This window comes from Leptonychotes weddellii, chromosome 10 (assembly GCF_054177405.1).
Source record: "Leptonychotes weddellii isolate Sample4059 chromosome 10, ASM5417740v2, whole genome shotgun sequence".
NCBI classification, from domain to species: Eukaryota; Metazoa; Chordata; class Mammalia; order Carnivora; family Phocidae; genus Leptonychotes; species Leptonychotes weddellii.
The window spans coordinates 20,604,801-20,625,108 of record NC_138378.1 but is presented as its reverse complement, the minus strand read 5'-3'; the positions used below and the strand labels follow the sequence as shown (position 1 = coordinate 20,625,108).

The following is a 20,308-nucleotide window of genomic DNA, read 5'->3' as shown; positions in this document are numbered from 1 at the left end:
GAAAATCCTCTGTTTACTTTGGTCTCTTACTGGCCTTTTTCTTTGAGATGCTCACAGCTCTGGCTGTTATGTGCTGGAAACTGTGAATGTATTCTTGTATGCTGTGAGGTGAATGGCTTCCTCTAAAAAGTCCCTGGATATCTTAGTCGGCTGTGGGACTTTTGGTTGGTTATATATCTGTATATGTTCTCTGGGCTTTCTTTTTTTTTTTCTTTTCTTTTTTTCTTCTAGGTCAGTTGAAATCTCCTTTGGAAGCTGACCAGGTCTCATCTACACTGACTTGCCACTCCTTTGGTGATGGATTGGAGGCTGCAGGCTTGGAGTTGAACTGCAAGTCAATGGGAGAAAACAGTATGAAGACGGAACCGGCTTCTCCTCTTGCTGAGTTACAAGAGATTTCTACTGTGGCAGGTTCCTATTTAGTGTTAACTTAATTGTCTTCTATATATACTTTTGCTTCTGCTTTGATGGTGAATTAAAAAAAATGGACTTTTCTATGATGTTTTTTCACCTTATTAATATTTTCTTACCGTTTTAATGCTATATCCTTTTCATTTTTGATACTGCTAATTTGTGTTCCCTCTCTTTTGAGTAGTATAGATTTATCAATTTTGTTGAAGGTTTCAAAGAACCAATGTTTTACTTTAATTTTCTCTGTCTTTTTAAAATGCCATTGATTTCTGTTGTTTTCTTTTTTTTTTTTAAAGATTTTATTTATTTATTTGAGAGAGAGAATGAGAGAGAGCACATGAGAGGGGGGAGGATCAGAGGGAGAAGCAGACCCCCTGCTGAGCAAGGAGCCCGATATGGGACTCGATCCCGGGACTCCAGGATCATGACCTGAGCCGAAGGCAGTTGCTTAACCAACTGAGCCACCCAGGCGCCCCAATTTCTGTTGTTTTCTTATCTTTTTTAAAAAATTTCTGTTCGGATCTTATTTTCTTCCTTGACATTTTTCTAGAAACTTAGATCATTGGGGAAAAAAAACACAAAAAAACAAAAACTTAGGTCATTAGTTTTAGATCTTCTTTTCTAATATTAGCATTTAAAATTACAAATTTCCCATTAAGCACTGCTCTAGCTACATGCTGCAAATTTTGATGTGTTGTATTTTCAGTTTCATTCAATTTAAGATATATTGTGATTTATTTGTTGATAATGGGTTAACTTTGAAGTGTGTTGTTTCATTTCCAAGTTTTGGGGTTTTTAGAAAGACTTTATTGTTACTGATTTGTAATGTAATTCCACTGTGGTCCGAGAGCATACTTTATAGGATTTCAGTCTTTTAAAATTTGTTGGGACTTAATTTTATGGCCCAGCATATGATCTGTCTTGGTGAATGCTCCATATACACTTGGAAAAAAAAATGTGTGTTCTGCCATTATATATCTGTTCTGTATCTGTCAGTTAGGTCAAGGTGATTGATGGTGTTTTTCTGACATATATCTCCACTGATTTTGTTTTTTTGTCTAATTCTATCAGTTTCCAAGGAAGGGATGTTAAAAATCTCTAACCATGATTGTGGATTTGTCTATTTCTCCAATGAATTCTGTTAGTTTTGCTTCATGTATTTTGAAGTTTTGTTATTAGGAGCATACACATTTATAATTGTTAGGCCCTCTTGGTGAATTGTCCCCTTTATAATGTGAGATATCATGCTATTTTTGGTAATAGATTTTGACTTGAAGTCTGCTTTATCTGATACTAGTACAGATACTTTTGCTTTCTGTATGCATGGTGTATCTATTGCTATCCTTTTCTTTCAACATAACTATGTCTTTAAATTCAAAGTGTGTCTTTTATAGATGTGTCTTTTATAGATAGTATATACCTATTTGGGTTTTGGTTTTAACTGCAGTGTGTAGTTTGTTTACATTAAATGTAATTATTGATACAGTTGCTTTTAGATCTACCACTTTGCTTTTTGTTTCCTGTTTATCCTGTGTTTTGTTCTTTTCCACCTTTCCTGTTTTTTAGGTTAATTGAATTTTTTTCAAATTTCATTTTAATTTAGCTATTAGCTATTAGCTGTACTTCTTAGCATTTGTTTTAGAGGTTACTGTAGGGATTATGATATGTATCCTTAACTTTCACAGTTTACTTTTAATATTGAACCACTTTATATAAAATGTGTGGTCTATTAATCTTTACCCCTTTTATGCTCTACCTGTCTCATGATATATCTATATATGCTATAAAATAATTTTTGCTCTTAATAACTATGTATTATAAAGATGAAGAAGACAAAAGAGGCTTATTTATGCACATATTTACCATTTCCACTTCTTCATACCTTCCTGATATTTCTTTCCAGCCTTAAAATTTTCCTGTAGTTTTTCTTGTAGTGCAGGTTTCCTGGTGACAAATTCTCTTGGTTTTTGTTTTTCTGAATGACTTTAACTTTGAAACTTGAAGGATATTTCCACTGGGTATACAATGTGGGGTTTACAGTTTTTTTGTTTTGTTTTTCTTTTTAAGCACTGTAAAGGTGTTGTTCATGGTCCTTTGGCCTCTGTTTCTGAAGGGAAGTTAGTGATCATTCATATCATTGTTTCTCTGTGTACAATGTGTTTTCCTTTTGGTTGCTTTTTTTTTTTTTTTTTTTAAGATTTTATTTATTTATTTGACAGAGAGAGACACAGCGGGAGTGGGAGAGGGAGAAGCAGGCTTCCCGCTGAGCAGGGAGCCCGATGTGGGGCTTGATCCCAGGACCCTGGGATCATGACCTGAGCCGAAGGCAGCCGATTAACGACTGAGCCACCCAGGTGCCCCCCTTTTGGTTGCTTTTAAGATTTTTCTCTTTAACATTGCTTTTTAGCAGTTTGACTATGATTTTTTTTTTTTTTTAAAGATTTTATTTATTTATTTGACAGAGAGTCAGGAACATAAGTAGGGGGAGAGGAGAAGCAGGCCCCCCGCTGAGCAGGGAGCCCAGTGCAGGGCTTGATCCCAGGACTCCGGGATCATGACCTGAGTCGAAGGCAGATGCTCAATGGCTGAGCCACCCAGGCACCCCTATGATGTATTTTTTTTTAACCTATTTGAGAGTCACTGAGCTTGAATTTGAAAATTAATGTTTTTTATCAAATTTCAACCATTATTTCTCTGAATATTTTTTTTCTATCCCATTCTCTCTGTTTCTGTCTTCCTTTATTGGTGATTCACATTAGAATTAGGTTAGAGCTTTTGATACTGGGCCACAGGTCACTGGGACATAGTGACTTTTTCTTTTCTTTTCCCCCCCTTTTCCCCCTCTTTTTCAAATTGAATAATTTCTATTTTCCAAATTCTTTCTTCTCTCGATTCCAATCTGCTGTTAAGCCCATCCAGTGAATTTTTTATTTCTGATGTTTTTATTTTTATTATTTATTTATTTATTTAGGTTTTTATTTTTAAAAAATTTTTTTCAAGATTTTATTTATTTGACAGAGAGAGAGAAAACGAGCACAAGTATGGGGACCAGGAGCGGGAGTGGGAGAGAGAGAAGCAGGCTCCCTGCTGAGCAGGGAGCCCAGTGCAGGGCTCGATCCCAGGACCCTGAGATCATGACCCAAGCCGAAGGCAGATGCTTAACCAACTGAGCCACCCAGGCACTCCATTTCTGATGTTTTTTTAGTTCCAGAGTTCCCGATTTCCTCTAGCTTCTCTGCTGAGATCTTGGAGTCTGTAAATTCGTTATGAGTGTAGTTTTAATAGTTGCTTTAAAGCCCCTGTCTACCAAGTTCAACATCTAGATTATCTTGAAGTTAATCTCCATTGATTGAGTTTTTTTTTCTCCTGCCTGCAGATCACATTTTCCCTTTTCTTCAGATGTCTAATATTTTGTATTGCATCCTGTACAGGGTGTCTGCTATGTTGTCAAGCTTGAATTATATTATGTTCCTCCAAAGAATGCTGATTTCTTTGTTCAAAAGGGCAATTAATTTGGCTTAACTCAAATTCCAAATTTTTTTCCTCTGCAGTGGGCAGCAGCTGAAATCTCTGCTCAATTCTTTTAACTTTTGTTGGGCTGCTTGAAACTGTACATTCAAAGATCAGCCAGAAATTTAGGCAGAGTTTATATGAAGAAATTGAGGCCACCCTTTGGTGGCTTTCCTTTTTAGGACTTTCTCCCTCATTTTCTAGCTGTTGTAGTTGCCCTGAACTTTGTCTTTTATATCTTCAACCAGTAAGAGTTAAGTTTCTTACTTGAGTTTTAGCTACCTGGTGTTACGGACTGGAGCCTGCCTTTAGGTGAAAAGCCTTAAAATATGGGAAACTTACCTAGTGCTGTTCTCTTATTCCAATTATCCAACTCTTGTTTCTGCGGGCTTTTTGTTACTCTTTAGTGCCTTTTCATATTTGTTTTTTAATATTTTTTTGTAGTTTATTGGGGCGCCTGGGTGGCTCAGTTGGTTAAGCGACTGCCTTCGGCTCAGGTCATGATCCCAGGGTCCTGGGATCGAGTCCCGCATCGGGCTCCCTGCTCTGCGGGGAGCCTGCTTCTCCCTCTCCCACTCCCCCTGCTTGTGTTCCCTCTCTCGCTGTGTCTCTCTCTGTCAAAAAAATAAATAAAATCTTAAAAAAATATATATATATATTTTTTTGTAGTTTATAATGGTTGTATGCAAAAGGGATGTTCGACTATGAGCTTTTCTAACATGACTGAAAGAGAAAATGTTATGGTAATAGGCAGCCTAGGAAGTTGTACACATTCATGACTACACAGAGGGATTTTTTCTTTTAAGTAGTGATTGCTTGTTGCATTAATAGCTACTTGGATGTAACATTTCGATAATGTTGTATTTGTGGTAAATGTTCAGAGTCCAGGATGGTGCTGACCATGAATAAATCTTGATCTTTGCCTTTTACAGTGAAGAACATCTAAGCCACTTTTTTTGTGTGTATGTGTATTTTTTATTTTCCTTTTTAAAAAGTACTATAAAAATACTGATCATAAAAATGTCTATATAGAGGCTTTAGGAGTTAAAGTGAGAAGTGTCTTCTATCTTGCTCCTTTTCCCTTGGGTAAACCTCTTTTATTTGTTTGTTATTTTTCCAGATCCTTTTCTATATGTTTACCATAGGTAGGGAAGCAATTAAGATTTAAATGTAATTGGTTTAATTCTAGCCTTATTGTTCTCTTGCTTTTGTAGTCTTCTGGAGATCTATCTTTGTCAGTACACTTGTTTCTTTTTTTTTTTTTTTAAGATTTTATTTATATATTTGACACAGAGAGAGCACAAGCAGGGGGAGCAGCAGGCAGAGGGAGAGGGAGAACCAGGCTCCCTGCTACGGAAGGAGCCCGATGCAGGACTCGATCCCAGGACCCTGGGATCATGACCTGAGCCGAAGGCAGTGGCTTAACCAGCTGAGCCACCCAGGCGCCCCTTGTTTCATTCTTTTTAATGATTGAATATTAGGGTCTTGTAAGAATGTTCCATCATATATTTAACCATTTCCCTTTTGATGGACATTTAGAGTGTTTCTGAGCAATCAGTGTTTCAAACAATGATGCAGTGGTATTCCTTGAATATATATTTTTGACCACTTGGTGAATAGCCCTTTGGGATAACTTTCTTTGAGTATTGCTGGATTTAAGGGAATGCACATTTTAAATTGCATCAACAAATTACCCTCCAAAAAGACCATTCCACTTAATATTTTGACTAAGAGTATGGTAGAGTATATTTTCCCTTACATCCTTGCCATCTATGGATATTATTCATCTTTTAAATTTTCTCAAATTTGTGTTAACATTGGAAACAAGACTTCATTTTTTAAGTTCTGTGGTTTTTTTAAATGAGATTGAACATTTTTCATGTGTTTATTGAATATTTTTATCTATTTTTCTGTGAATTTTCTTTGCTCACTTCCTATTGGGTTGTTTTTATTATTGATTTGCACAATAAGGTTTTCTTTGTACATTATGGATATTGATCCTTTGTCTTTTATATAAATTGTACTTTATTTTCTCTTGGTCTTTCCACTTGTCTTTTACTTTTATTTATTGTAATTTATAACACCGAAATTAATTAATTTCCTTCAGTATTTAGAAAACATAGTTATGATCATAATATGCATATAATCAATATTATTACATATGTATTTTACCATATTTAAAAAATCACATTAATTATTGTATAAGCCACCCTTTAAAATTTTTCATGAAAGCCAAAGTGTTTTCCACTGATAGCTCATACCCCAAAGTTCTTGATCAACATTCATCTTTAAAAATTTCTTTATTTTGCAGTGTTTGACTTATCATGAATTGAAAAGAGTAGAATAAGGGAGAAAGGAATTAAGTGTAGGTGAATTTTGGCATTTCCTAGATGTTTGTGATGGCCTAAGGGCTTGCAGGGTAGCCTTCTTCTGGACTACGGCAGACATAATGAGGGGAAGACATAACCTTTTGGAAAATTTAGCCAGAAATGAGCTGTGGAATCAAATCTAATGAGATTCTATTGATGACATGGTTCTAGACCTGGGAAGTGTTCCTTTGGTAAATATGGGTCATCTGTAACCTTCTCCCTTTCCAGGGTGTGGAAAGTATGGGCTCTGTTATTCTCAAAATAAAACTTCTTATGTACGTATGAGCCCAGAGGAAGAATGAAGCTTGAGGAGATTTGTGGGTTGCCCATTGTTCCCTGGAGAAGAATATGCTGAGACTTTCTTTTAGTGAGAATCTTGGGGAAATAGTAAAGGTTAAATGAGATTTTGCTAACAAGCTTCGATTGCACATCTTTTTTTACTCAGTTGAAATACCTTATGAACCTGCTAAGTACCAGGCACTGTGCTAAAATAAGTAGTATCATTGATACAAGATCAGTAAGACTTAATGGCTACCGGAAGACCATCCTAACTTAGTAGCCATGCATGACATTTAAGCTAAATCTTTTTTTTTTTTAACTTAAATTCAATTAGCCAATACATAGTACATCATTAATTTCAGATGTGGTGTTCAACAGTTTTGTTTTTTTTTTTTAAAGATTGTATTTATTTATTTGACAGAGAGAGACACAGCGAGAGAGGGAACACAAGCAGGGGGAGAGGGAGAGGGAGAAGCAGACTTCCCGCAGAGCAGGGAGCCCGACGTGGGGCTCGATCCCAGGACCCCGGGATCACGACCTGAGCCGAAGGCAGACGCTTAACGACTGAGCCACCCAGGCGCCCCGTGTCCAACAGTTTTTAAGCTGAATCTTGATGGATGAATAGTACTGTCCCATGAGTGATAGATGGGGTCTGGGTATTCCAGCAGAGGGAACAACATAAGCAAAGGTGTAACACGTTTCCTATTATGTTACTTCATTGGCGAGAAGGTAGTCAATTGAATATTTGATGATTCTGTATTTTGACACTACATACTTGTGACTTTATTTAATTTTAGCTGTCACGAAATCTGTACATTTATATTCTCCTTTGTGTTGTACTAATTTTAAGTCAAATTTATATATTTAACAATGAATATACGATTTGAGAGTCTTTACTTTTCTTCTTGAAGGGCAGATTCCAAATATTCGGAGTACTTTAAATTATAAATAGAAAATTTGACTTTGTTAAAAAGGTGAAAGACATTTAAATTTTTTTTTAAAGATTTTATTTATTTATTTGACAGAGACACAGCGAGAGAGGGAACACAAGCAGGGGGAGTGGGAGAGGGAGAAGCAGGCTTCCTGCTGAACAGGGAGCCCGATATGGGGCTCGATCCCAAGACCCTGGATCATGACCTGAGCCGAAGGCAGTCGCCCAACCACCCAGGTGCCCCTAAAGGGTTTTGTTTTTAAAGGACCATTTATAAGACTGACACCATAATGAGTATATGTCGTCAGAATTGCATACTTTTATTTATTTATTTATTTTTAAAGAGTTTGTTTATTTATCTGACATAGAGCACAGACAGAGGGAGAAGCAGGCTCCCCACTGAGCAGAGAGTCTGACGTGGGGTTTGATTCCAGGACCCTGGGATTGTGACCTGAGCCGAAGGCAGACGCTTATCCAACTGAGCCACCCAGGCGCCCTTTATTATTATTTTTTTTTTATGTAGGCTCCATGCCCAGAATGGAGCCCAACGTGGGGCTTGAACTCATGACCCTGAGATCAAGACCTGAGCTGAGATCAAGAGTCAGACACTTAACTGACTGACTAGTCGGGTGCCTCCCCCACCCCTTTTTCTTAAGTAGGTCTCACGTTCAATGTGGAGCCCAATGTGGGGCTTGAACTCATGACCCCAAGATCAAGAGTTGGATGTGTAACTGAGCCACCCAGATGCCTGTTTGGCGGGCGGGTGGGGGGTTGTCCTTGACCACATGCCATGTGGTTAACATAAGTGGTATAGCAGAGCAGCATTTTGAAAATAGTAAACTGAAAGTATTCAAATATTCACTCCTGGCTCCTCCATGGTGCCTTTAGGTTGGTCTTTTGTCCCACTGGGTCTAGAGTGTTGTGCCTTAGCCATGTGGCCTTTTCTTAGGTGTAAATGATTTCCCTTTTCTTGCTGAGCCTTCTGTCAGGGGTTGCACTCCTCTCCTCCCAACCTACTTTTCTGTCATGTGGGAGAAATGGACTTGATGTTCACATGAGGTGGAAATTTAATCTCAGAACCTGGTTGTCTGTTTTGGTGTGGAGAGCTCTAGATGACAGCCATGTTCCTTATAATTCAGAAGACTAAGCTCTTAAATTATATTGTCTTGAGGGTGGTGTTATGTTAGACATCGCTTGAAATTGGGAATGAATTATTCCTACATCACCAGGAAATATGCTGTGCAGATAAGAGGAGTGAGGAGACTAGGCTAGAGGCTAAATCCAGTGCCTGTTTTATTTATTTATTTATTTATTATTTTATTTTATTATTTTTTAAAAAGATTTATTCATTTATTTGACAGAGAGAGCGCGCACACGCAAGCACGGAGTGCAGCAGGCAGAGGGAGAGGGAGAAGCAGGCTCCCCGAGGAGCAGGGAGCCCAACTCGGGGCTCGATCCCAGGACCCTGAGATCGTGACCTGAGCCGAAGGCAGACGCTTAACCGACTGAGCCACCCAGGCACCCCTATTTTAAGATTTTAAAATTTATTCATTTGAGAGAGAGAGAGCACGAGCAAGGAGTGGGGGAGAGAAGCAGACTTCCGCTGAGCAGGGAGTCTCACATGGGGCTTGCCTCAGGACCCTGAGATCATGACCTGAGCCAAAGGCAGATGCTTAGCCAACTGACCTACCCAGGCACCCCCTCCAGTGCCTGTTTTAAAGTTTACACATTTGGGGGGGCGGTTTAAGTTCTTTCCAAAAGACACACATACAATTTCTGTAAGATTTTATGTCTTCTTTTGCTTCTTCAAGTTACACAGAGGATCTTCTGGGGAATAATTTTGAAACCACTGCAACTAACTAAGTACTTGCCCATTTTTCTAAGAGGTTATAGCAATGGTAGAGGTCAGATTACCTTGAGTTTGAACTAGGAAGAATTAGTGCTCTGGCTATTTGCTTTGATTACTTAGAAGCCAGAGGAGAATACTGTTGAAATTCTTCTACTTGGGCAGGCCATTTGTTTATGTTGTAAAATAAAATTATTAGTGTAGATGTCCTTAGAAGTTCAGAGAGCTCAGATTATTCTCTAAATCTGGACCCAACCTATTTGGTCATTCACAGGTTACAGGTCATTCACAGCTTTTAGAAAATGCGCTGTAGTCCATTCATTCGTTGTAGTCAACAAATGTGTAGTGCCATCTAAGTGTCAGACTATTCTAAGCTCTCTCATTTGTGAATATTCTACATGAACCACAGAATAAATAAGAGAGAAGACCTAATAGAAGTACAGGCTTATTCAGTTTTTTGCTTTTTGCTTTTTTTTTAAACTGTGTACCCTTTAGAAATGGGACACCTTTTTTTTTTTTTTTTTAAGATTTTATTTATTTGCGAGAGAGAGAATGAGAGACAGAGAACATGAGAGGGAGGAGGGTCAGAGGGAGAAGCAGACTCCCTGCTGAGCAGGGAGCCCAATGTGGGACTCGATCCCGGGACTCCGGGATCATGACCTGCGCCGAAGGCAGTCGCTAAACCAACTGAGCCACCCAGGCGCCCTAGAAATGGGACACTTTGCTGCGTGGTTTAGATCAGTGATTCTAACCCACGGAGTCTTGATATGTTGTCAGTTATAAAATGAATAGGAAATTATTTGTCACTAAAATACTGAATGTTTACAAATGATTTACTTGTAAATTAACCAGGTATGTTTTAGAGTAATGCCTATAATAGTTTTTGCAAATGATTTATTTTAAAACTAATCAGGTCCATTTTAGTGTAATACCTACAGTAGTTTAGCTTTCATGTACTTGTGTTCTCTGTTTTCTTGAGTAGAAGAGTCATAGGGTTATAGCCATTGTAGTTTGGGAAGTTATAAGTGTCTATGGTTTGCCATCAGGCATGTACTGGTGGAGAATTGCTTGAATTCATTGTTCTAGGGTTAGAGAAATGAATGAGGTATCTGGTCAATGCTTTAGGTCTTTTTGTCTAGGGGAACTGATAAGACTGCAGTTGCCTGTAATATAAAAGTAATAAATACTTAAAATAAAACCATGAGAGAGAATACTGACAGTAATAATGTGTGCTTGCCGCATGAAAGTTGAACTCAGGACTCACTTATTGAGCCCTTACTATATGCCCAGGAGCTCTGCTGACTAAGTATACAGTGATGATGAATGGGGCACTCTTGGTTTTAGTGTTCATTAAATGCTATTTGGATCTGACTCTGGGAGAGAGGTGATATTTAGGTTGGTGGTTTGGGGGCAGGGGTGGAAGAAGGTGGTACTTTCACAGGGCCTTGAAGGATGAGTAGCAATTAGGCATTTGGAGATGGAAGTAGAGCAACATCAACAGCATAATCATAGAGTCTTCGGAGACTGTTAGGTGTGCTTTCTGACTTAATTGCAGGCTTTCTGAACAGGGTTAAGGTTGAGTAGGTACGTTGCTGCCAAACTGAGGTCAGTTGCTTTGAAGAGTTGATGGGGATTACTGACAATGCTTGGTTCTCAGATGGGGATAGCCCTGAAGTGTTCGCCTGGATCTCTCTGTTGGTAAGGTTGCTTTCCTCCTACTTAGCTATTATTCTTTGGCCTTAAGGTATTTTAAAGTATTTTTTCTGAATTGTTTGAAAATAAATTGTGGACTTCTACTCCTAAATACTTTGTTGTATATTTCTTACATTATATTACCATAATATAATTATCAAAATCAGGACCTTATTCAAAGTTCACCAAAGATTTTGTTGGTACCTTTTACCTTATTTATGGAAGTGATCTTGTCTTCATTTAGTATACTCTTTTTGGTAACTTGCTTTTTTATGTTGATAAATTTGAAAAGAAATCCAGAAAAATACAAGAATAATAAAACCAACATTCATGTCTCCCACTGCCTGGAACTGTTGGTATTTGTTCATGCATGGCACAGGTCCTTACAGTGGCCTGCAGTGGCCCTGCTTCTTCTGGCTACCTGTTACCTCTCCTCACTCTCTCCTTGCTGCTTGACTCTACTCCAGCCACATGGCCTGCTTGCTATCTTGCGGACACAGCGGGTGTGCTCTTACTTGTGGGCTTTCATTTGGCACATTTATTGAATACCTTTTATACCTGACCAGAGCAAATAGATCCATTGGAAGACTTGTTTCATCAGTTAAGTAGTGGGTGATATTGAATTAACTGGGTCATTCATTCAATTACTTCAAGTAATTCAAGTCAATTACTTGAGCATTTCTTATTTACCAAAACTTTGAGGGGGAGAAAGGAAAGCTGGAAAAGATTAGGAAAACACAGAAAGTTGAATAACTGATCTCTTTGACCTCAGGAGGCATGTACTTATAAGAATGGATAGTCTTGGACACCTCCAGTTGATAAATGGGGAATTGCATTATTGATTGATTACCCAGCTTAAATATTTCTAGATCTGCCATAGTGTTGGCAACTCTTCAAAAAAAATTTCATGTAAGTCGTATTTTTTGATGCAGTGATTCTTTTTTCTAAGATTCCTGTTGGATATGGGGATATAAAAAATCAACATGTATGACCAAATAAAGAATGTTTTGAAAATTAATGTGAAAAGGTAGTTCAGTATGTTTTCTAAGATGTTTAAAGTTAAATTACTTCAGTTACTCATTAATTTTTTTCATGGAAAAACATAACATAGCAGGAACTTGACGTTGTCCCAGACTGTGGACTTAGTATCATCATTTTTGAGTAATAAGGAAACAGCAATGAAAGGTTTTTCTTAAGGTTTGATTTTTAAAGTAAAATACGATTTCTTACAATTTGAACACTAAGGTATACTAATTCTTTATGAGTATTAGTTGTGTTTTTTTTTAAGATTTATTTATTTATTTTAGAGACAAGTGGGTGGGGGAGGAGCAGAGGGAGAGAGAGAATTCTGAAGTAGACTTCCTGCTGAGCTTGGAGCCCATCGCGGGGTGGACCCTAAAGATCATGACCCGAGCCAAAATCAACGGTTGGCCATTCAAGCGACTGAGCCAGCCAGGTGCCCCAATGAGTATTAGTTCTTGATGAATTTTTTAACTCTGAGTTAAGTCAGCTGGGACCTCTATTTAAAAAACTATTTTGTAGGGGCACCTGGCTGGCTCAGTTGGTAGAGCATGCGATTCTTGGTCTCAGGGTTGTAAGTTCGAGCCCCATGTTGGGTGTAGAAATTCCTTAAAAATAAAATCTTAAAAAAATTACTTTTTCAAGTTATTTTGCTGAATTTTTTCCCCTCATAAATTTCAAAACCAATACATGCCTGGAATAATTAAAACCAAGTAAAAGAAAATAAAAAGTGAAACGTCCTCCCTTATATAGATAGCATTCTGACTCTTGATGGAGCCATGGTACAGTTTGGTGTATGGCCTTCCATCCTTCCAGACATGGTTATGGTACATATACAAACATTTATATACAGGTATAACTTAAAAAAACATAGTAATGGAATCATATTCTTACATTATTCAGTGGCTTACAATTTTCATTTATGTATTTTTTCTGTGTTAGTACATACCTCCTTTCACAATTACATATAATTTATTGTATGGGTATTCTATAATTTATTTACTGTCCCCTGCTGAAAAATCTTAATTTATTTCTAATTTTTCACTATTCTGTTTTATAGGCAAAGAGCCTAATATTTGGCAAGAAGGACTCAGCCATAGTTGCACACTTCCTACTGGCTGGTGATACAGGGTCTCTGACTCCCATCTTCCAACTCAGTGCCTAAAGCCATCTGATGAGATGCTGGGTGCTATATAAATTGAGACATGAACACAGTCCCTGTCTAGGGAAGTTGCACAGTATGTGAAACAGAATTCCCACAGCTCTTCAGGGCACTTGTTAAAGCAGTGTGTATACTCTGAGTAAGAGGCTTAGTAGGGTGGCCAGGTTTGAAGAGGAGTGTGTCGTACAAGTGATGTCAGTACTCCAGACAGGGTGGTGCCTTTGGAATTCTTTAATTTGAGGGAGGAAGACGGGTTGATCTGGAAATGGAATGATGTTTCTGTGGTGTTTCTTTTGGAACATGGGCTTAGTGGTGAGTACAGGATGATCTAGAAAGATGGCTGGGAGAGAGATTGTTTTGTTGAGGATTCATTCACCAGGAATGTATTATGTAAGTAAGCAGGAAGGAGGGTGGTATTATCATCAGAAACATCCAGCAGGGTCCCTGGAGGCCAGGATGCTGTCACATTAGTCACTGTTTAGTAATTCCTGTCCTGAGCTGGTACCAGTCTTGGAATTTCTAACCTGGGATGGAGTCCCGATCCAGGAAATCTGTGTGAAGGAAGCTCTTGAACCGCAGGAGGAGGAGCCAGGGAAGTCAGTGCACGGCTAGTCAAGAGCAAAAGAGAGGTGATAGCCCCTCCAAACATGGCTCCGGCATTTGGGGCAGCTCTGCCATCTTGTGGAATAAATGCCCAGTGATTTTTTTTTTGAGGACTGAATGCAGAGGTTTGCATCTAGGGGAAAGCCTTGGCAGGGTTGTTTTCTTCCCACTTAACTGTTCTGTGGCCTCAAAGTAGTTTTCTTGCATATATTTTTTTTCTGCAAATATTACTTTTTTTTTTATTAAATAAACTCTACCCCCAGTGTAGGGCTTAAACTCACAACTCCCAAGATCAAGAGTCACATGGTCTGCTTTCAAAGCCAGCCAAGCACCCCTCTGCATATATTTTTAATAAGTTTTAAGACTGAAGTAATTTCAGACTTATGAATAGTTGGAAAAGTAGTACAAAGAATTCCTATATATCTTCAACCAGATTCTCACACTGGTTTGCAGTTTGCCATGTTTGCTTTATTATTCTTTTTTTTTTTAATTATTTTTTTTAAAAGTAGGCTCCACGCTGGGCAAAGCTCGAACTCAAAACCCTGAGAATAAGACCTGAGCTAAGATTGAGATGGATGCTTAACCGACTGAGCCACCCAAGTGCCCCCCCTACTTTTTTTTAAAAGATATTTTCTTTCTTTTTTTTTTTTTTTTAAGATTTATTTGTCAGAGAGAGAGTGCACAAGCAGGGAGAGTGGCAGGCAGAGGGAGAAGCAGGCTCCCCGCTGAGCAGGGCTCGATCCCAGGACCCTGGGAACATGACCTGAGCTGAAGGCAGACGCTTAACCTACTGAGCCACAGGCGCCTCATCATTTTTTTTTCCAAAGTAATCTCTACACCCATTGTGGGACTTGAACTCACAACCGTGAGATTCAGAGTTGCATGCTCTACTGACTGAGCCAGCCAGGTACCCCAGTTATTCCCTTTTTAAAATTAATTAATTTTTAAAGATTTTATTTATTTAATTTGTCAAAGCGAGAGAGAGTGAGCGAGCACGAGCAGGGGGAGGGTCAGAGGGAGATGCAGTTTCCCCGCCGAGCAAGGATCCCGACACTGGACAAGATCCCAGGCTCCTGGGACCTGAGCCGAAGGCAGACGCTTAGCCGACTGAGCCACCCAGGCATCCATATTCCCTTTTTTAGAAAGTATTATTTTTGAATTGTTTGGCATAAGTTGCAGAACTTTACCTATAAATATTTCAATGCATATTTCCTAAAAACAAGGACATTCTCTTACATTACTACAATATGATTATCAAAATCAGGACCTTATTCAGACTTCCTTAGTTGTTCTGATAATGTCCATTATAGCAAAAGTAGGAAAAACATTTTTTCCTGGTCAGGATCCAATCCAGGATGACACATTGGATTTCATTGTTTCTTTAGTCTCCTTTCATCTGAAATAATTCTAAGGTCTTTCTCTGTCTTTCATGACCTTGATATTTCTGAAGGATATGATGTCCCTCAGTTTGGTGTTTTCTGATGTCTCTTCATGATTAGATTTAGGTTACCAACTTTTAGTAGAAATACCGTATAGGCAACATGTTCTTTTTAAGTGCATTCTATCAGAGGCACATGATATCTGTCCCATTTGTCAGTGATGTTAACTTTGATCACTTGGCGAAGGTAGTATCTGTTTTACTGTCAAGCTATTATTTTTCTCTTTATAATTAATAAATTTCTTGTGAGAGGATACTTTGAGGCTATGTAAATATTTTGTTTCTCCATGAAACATTCACCTACTCTTTTAGCATCTGTTGGTATTTTTTGTCTGAAACATTGTTTACTCTGATGACTGCCACATAGTGATTTCTAACTTTAATAATTTCTTTTATATTTTATTAGTTTGTATTCTATTATAAGGAAGAGGTTTCCCTTCTTTCTTTATTTGTACCCACATGGATTCATGGATTCTTTGTTCTATGGGTTACAATCTGTGTCTGTCATTTTTTTCTTTTTTAAAGATTATTTGAGAGAGAGCATGAGCAGGGGGAAGGGCAGAGGGAGAGAGAGAATCTCAAATAGACACCCTGCTGAGCATGGGGCCCTACGCAGGTCTCTATCTCATGATCCTGAGATCGTGACTGAGCCAAAATCAAGAGTTGGACGCTTAACCGACTGAGCCACACAGGCGCCCGGTGTGTCTATGGTTATTTATTTAAATACCCACATTGTCCTAGATTTGGCCAGTGGGAGCCTTTCAGACTGGTTCCTGTATCTTCTTCATTCTGTGATAACTTCTTTATATATACATTTTAAAGATTTTATTTACTTAAAAAGATTTAATTTTTAAAAATATTATTTATTCATTTAAGAGAGAGACAGCATGCGCAAAAGCTGGGAGTGGGCAGAGGGAAAGGTAGAAGCAAACTCCCTACTGAGCAGGGAGCCCGACATAGGGCTTGATCCAAGCACCCTGGGATCATGACCCGAGCCGAAGGCAGATGCTTAACCCACTGAACCACCAAGGTGCCCCTAAAGATTTTATTTTTAAGTAATCCCTACACCCAACTTGGGGCTCAAACTCAAAACCCTGAGATCAAAAATTACATGCTCCACCAACTGAACCAGTCAGCCCCCGCCCCTCCGTGCCTTTTTTTTTTTTTTTTTAAATGTGAACACTTCTTTCTGGCTTAAGATGTTCAAGCTCATCTTGTACTTACCCATCCTTTCAGCAAGGATTTAGAAACCCTTGGATTTCTCCAAGAAGTCCTGATTTATTTTAAGTGAAAAACTGTATTTAAACCAAGATCTGGGTGCTAGGTATGCTTGTTGCTCCTGGGGTATACATAGGAAATGTGGAGGTTCCTCTTACTGCCTGCATTTCTAGCCCAAGCTCCTCTCTAGAGATAACCCACTATCAACATCTTGATTTTCTATCTTTCTGGTTTCTTTTCTCTGCATCTAAAAAAATTTATTTACTTATTTTAAGTAATCTCTGCACCCAATGTGGGGCTCAAACTCACAACCCTAAGATCAAGAGTTGCATGCTCCTCTGACCGAGCCAGCCAGGCATCCCCCTTTCTATGTATTTTTATAATATCTTTTTTTTCCCCACCTATAACCATACATGGGGTCATATACTGTGGTATGGACTGGGCAACTTTCTGTTTCACTTAGTCTATCTTGAGATTATCCATATCAGTAAGTACAGAGCTACTTCATTCTTTCAAATAGCTGATTAGAATGACATAATGCAGACTTCCCATAATTTATTTAACTGTTGCTCTACTTAAGGACTTTTTTTTTTTTTTTAAAGATTTTATCCATTTATTTATGAGAGAGAGAGAGAGAGAGAAACACCATGAGAGGTGAGAGGGTCAGAGGGAGAAGCAGACTCCCCACCGAGCTGGGAGCCCGATGTGGGACTCGATCCCAGGACTCCGGGATCATGACCTGAGCCGAAGGCAGTCGCTTTTGGTTACTGAGCCACCCAGGCGCCCCAGGACATTTTTTTTATTCGATGCATTTGACTAGACTTGCTATGAATATTTAAATCCATTCATGTTTCTCTTTGATTGCCTCTGTTGCTTCAGAGTTGATAAAGTTATTTCTTCACAGACCTGAAAAATGTTTTACCCATTATAGTATTGGAAATACATGTCAAAAAAGTGTTAAACTACTGGGATCACATGGCGTCATTGCTGACAAGAATACCAGCTGTATTAGGGGATGGTGCTGAGGGTACATACATAAGACAATGAGACGTGGCCCTTATCCTCTGGCTGGAGAAGTAGCAAATAACAGAATCCAGGAGTAGATCTGAAGTGCTAAAGATGAGGTGCGTCAGGTAGTCATTTGTGCTAGGAGTTGATGGCATGTGGTCCCTGAGAGCCACGGCCATCTGGGCAACTTCCTGCATGTGGAGTGGGCTGAGTTTGGATAGAAGTGGACATTTGGCCAAGCCATGGAGGAATGGCAGGGAGAGGGCAAAGCCTGAGTGGAGGTGTGAGCTATGAGAGCATGAAGCAGTTGTTTGGGCCAGCAGTCAGCTAGGTAGCTGCTGAGGCCTCATTATGGGTTAATGGGAGATGAGTTTGGAAAGCAGGGTGGTACTTAGATTGACATGGGCTTAGAATGTCAGGGTATGGTCAATGAGACTAAATATCATCATCATAATCCTCTAACTGTGAGGTTTGAGGTTCTGGTAATGGGTATTTAAAAAAGGGTTAAATAGGATATTATTTCTAAACCACATTTCAGAAAACATAGTTTAAAAACTTTTTTTAGTATAAAGATAATGTATATTTATCATAAAAGGGAAAGTATAAAAATATTACCCAAGTATAAAGAAAACGAGAGGGTTCTGATCCTGCTTTATATGATCTACTGCTATGTAACAATATTACCACAAACACAGTGGCTTAAGACAACACATTTATTTTCTCGTAGTTTCTGTGCACGAGGAATCCAGGCGGAGCTTAACTGGGTCCTCTGCAAGACTGTAGTCAAGGAGTTGACCAGGGCTGTGTTCTTATCTGAAAACTGCTGGGGAAGGATTTGCTTCCAGGCTCACATGGTTGTTGGCAACATTCAGTTTCTTGCATGCTGTCAGACTCTCAGTTACTTGTCCCATGGGCTTCTCCATAGAGTAGCTCACAACATAGCATGTTTTCATCAAGTCTTCAAAGGAGAATACCTGCTAGTAAGGTAGATGTTAAATATTACAAATATAATCACAAAAGTTTTTTTCAAGAAAGGTGGCATACTATCACCTTTGCTCATTCCAATAGAGGCAAGTTATAGGTCCTGCCTACACTCAAGGGGAGGGGATTACACATGGATGTGAATACCAGGAGGCAGGGATTTTTAGGAGACATTTTATATTTTCCCCTATTTTCCTCCCAAAAGTAAAGAAAACATTCCTTAGAGTTATTGTTCTTAAAAGCAAATTCAAATTCTATGGACCGTTTTTCTCTGCATACATCAACGTATAGTAGTAATTTTGGGAGAGGCAAAAGCAAAGGGTGACTCTTGAGATTTTGAGCCTTGGAGCCCAGGGGAGAGTTCTATGCTTTGCCTTGATTCCTCCAAACAAAAATCTGTTAAACATGAGGAAGAGCACATAGCATTTAAGTGATAACACCAGTAACTACTTGGAAATACTGATTTCCATACTGTTTTCTAAAACAGGCGTAACTTGGTCCTAGTGATTTACTTTCTACCCAAAGGGTAATTCGATTAACCTTAGCTTTTGAGCCAGGCTCCCTTGAGGATTTAATTTTTATATTTTCTGCCTTTTGTCTCCTAGTAACTGCTCCCTCGTTGACAAAAGACCATAGTATCCCAGAGTAGATGATGTCACTTAGCTGGCTGGTGCCATCAGTGACATATGATCCAGATAAACTCCCATTGGGAAATACACACCTGTGTGAGACCTGGGATCTACTCAGACTGTGTGTGGCATGCTTTTCCAGCACAACCATTTGTCTATATATTCCATTTCATTTCATGTTACTTTTCTTCTCTTAACTGCATCTTATTAATTTGAAGCTCTTTCTTTATCTGTTATATAAAGTGATTTTAAAGCATTCTGCTTTGGGATGTGTATATATATGTATAATTTTTCACTTGTTTAAATTGCGCATATGATGGCATCCATCACATCATCAAGTGTAGCAGCTTTGTTATCATACCCTAGTGCTGATTTTGAAATATAGAATATGATTTAGATTGACTTTAAATATTTTTTTATTTCTTCTGATTGTGGAATAGTATTTGAAAATGTAATCCTAATATTTACCAATGGTTCAGTATGCTTTCTGCTTCTAATGGAAATTATATCGCTGCATTAAGGAAAAATGTGATTCACTCAAGGAGGGTCTACTCAGGATATTCTTGGGTAACCTAATCAAATAGGATAGGAGAATTTGAGTTTAAGGTGATTGCTCTCATTGGGGTGAGAGCATTGTGAAGTGAGTCTTCAATAAACTGTTTCCAACACACATGAATTCCTTGTTGACAGCTCTATTTTTTGTCATTGATATACGATAGACTATTGCCTTCTGTTTATTTGGTTTTTTTGGGGAGGGGGCATTTCAAACATTTTTTGTCCTTTTAAATTTGATCGTTGACTCCCAAATTCTCCTCATGCCTTCAAGATCCATTTATTTGGTTGTCTTTTTTTTTTTCTGTCTCTGAGTCCCTTTGTTCAAACAAAGTACACGATAGCAAAATCTCAAAAACCTTTGTAACAGTTACATTCTCTTTGTGCAGAAACCATTGTGAGATCCCTTTGGTTTCATAAAGAGATCCCACCAGAATATTCCCTAGTTCTGTCCACACACACAAGTATCAGGATGGTAGTAAGTTTGAATCTGGTTCAACTCATGAGTAGTAAGTGCTGGGTTGGGTCCCTGATTTTTTTGTTTTTTGTTTTTTTTAAAGATTTTATTTATTTATTTATTTATTTGAGAGAGAGAGAGAGAGAGAGAGAAACAGCATGAGAGGGGATAGGGTCAGAGGGAGAAGCAGGCTCCCGGTTGA

At 38.5% G+C, this 20,308-nt stretch overlaps 1 protein-coding gene across 6 annotated transcripts in view; it reads left to right on the top strand.

Annotated features, from left to right (window-relative positions):
- Nucleotides 1–20,308, top strand: part of PHF20 (PHD finger protein 20) — a 145,946-nt gene that overhangs the window by 79,961 nt on the left and 45,677 nt on the right. For all 6 annotated transcript variants that reach the window (XM_081832837.1, XM_031017692.2, XM_006746877.3 and 3 more), the window contains one exon: nt 232–411. In XM_081832837.1, coding sequence (XP_081688963.1) covers nt 232–411 — 180 coding nt within the window. The remainder of the gene's footprint in view (nt 1–231; nt 412–20,308) is intronic.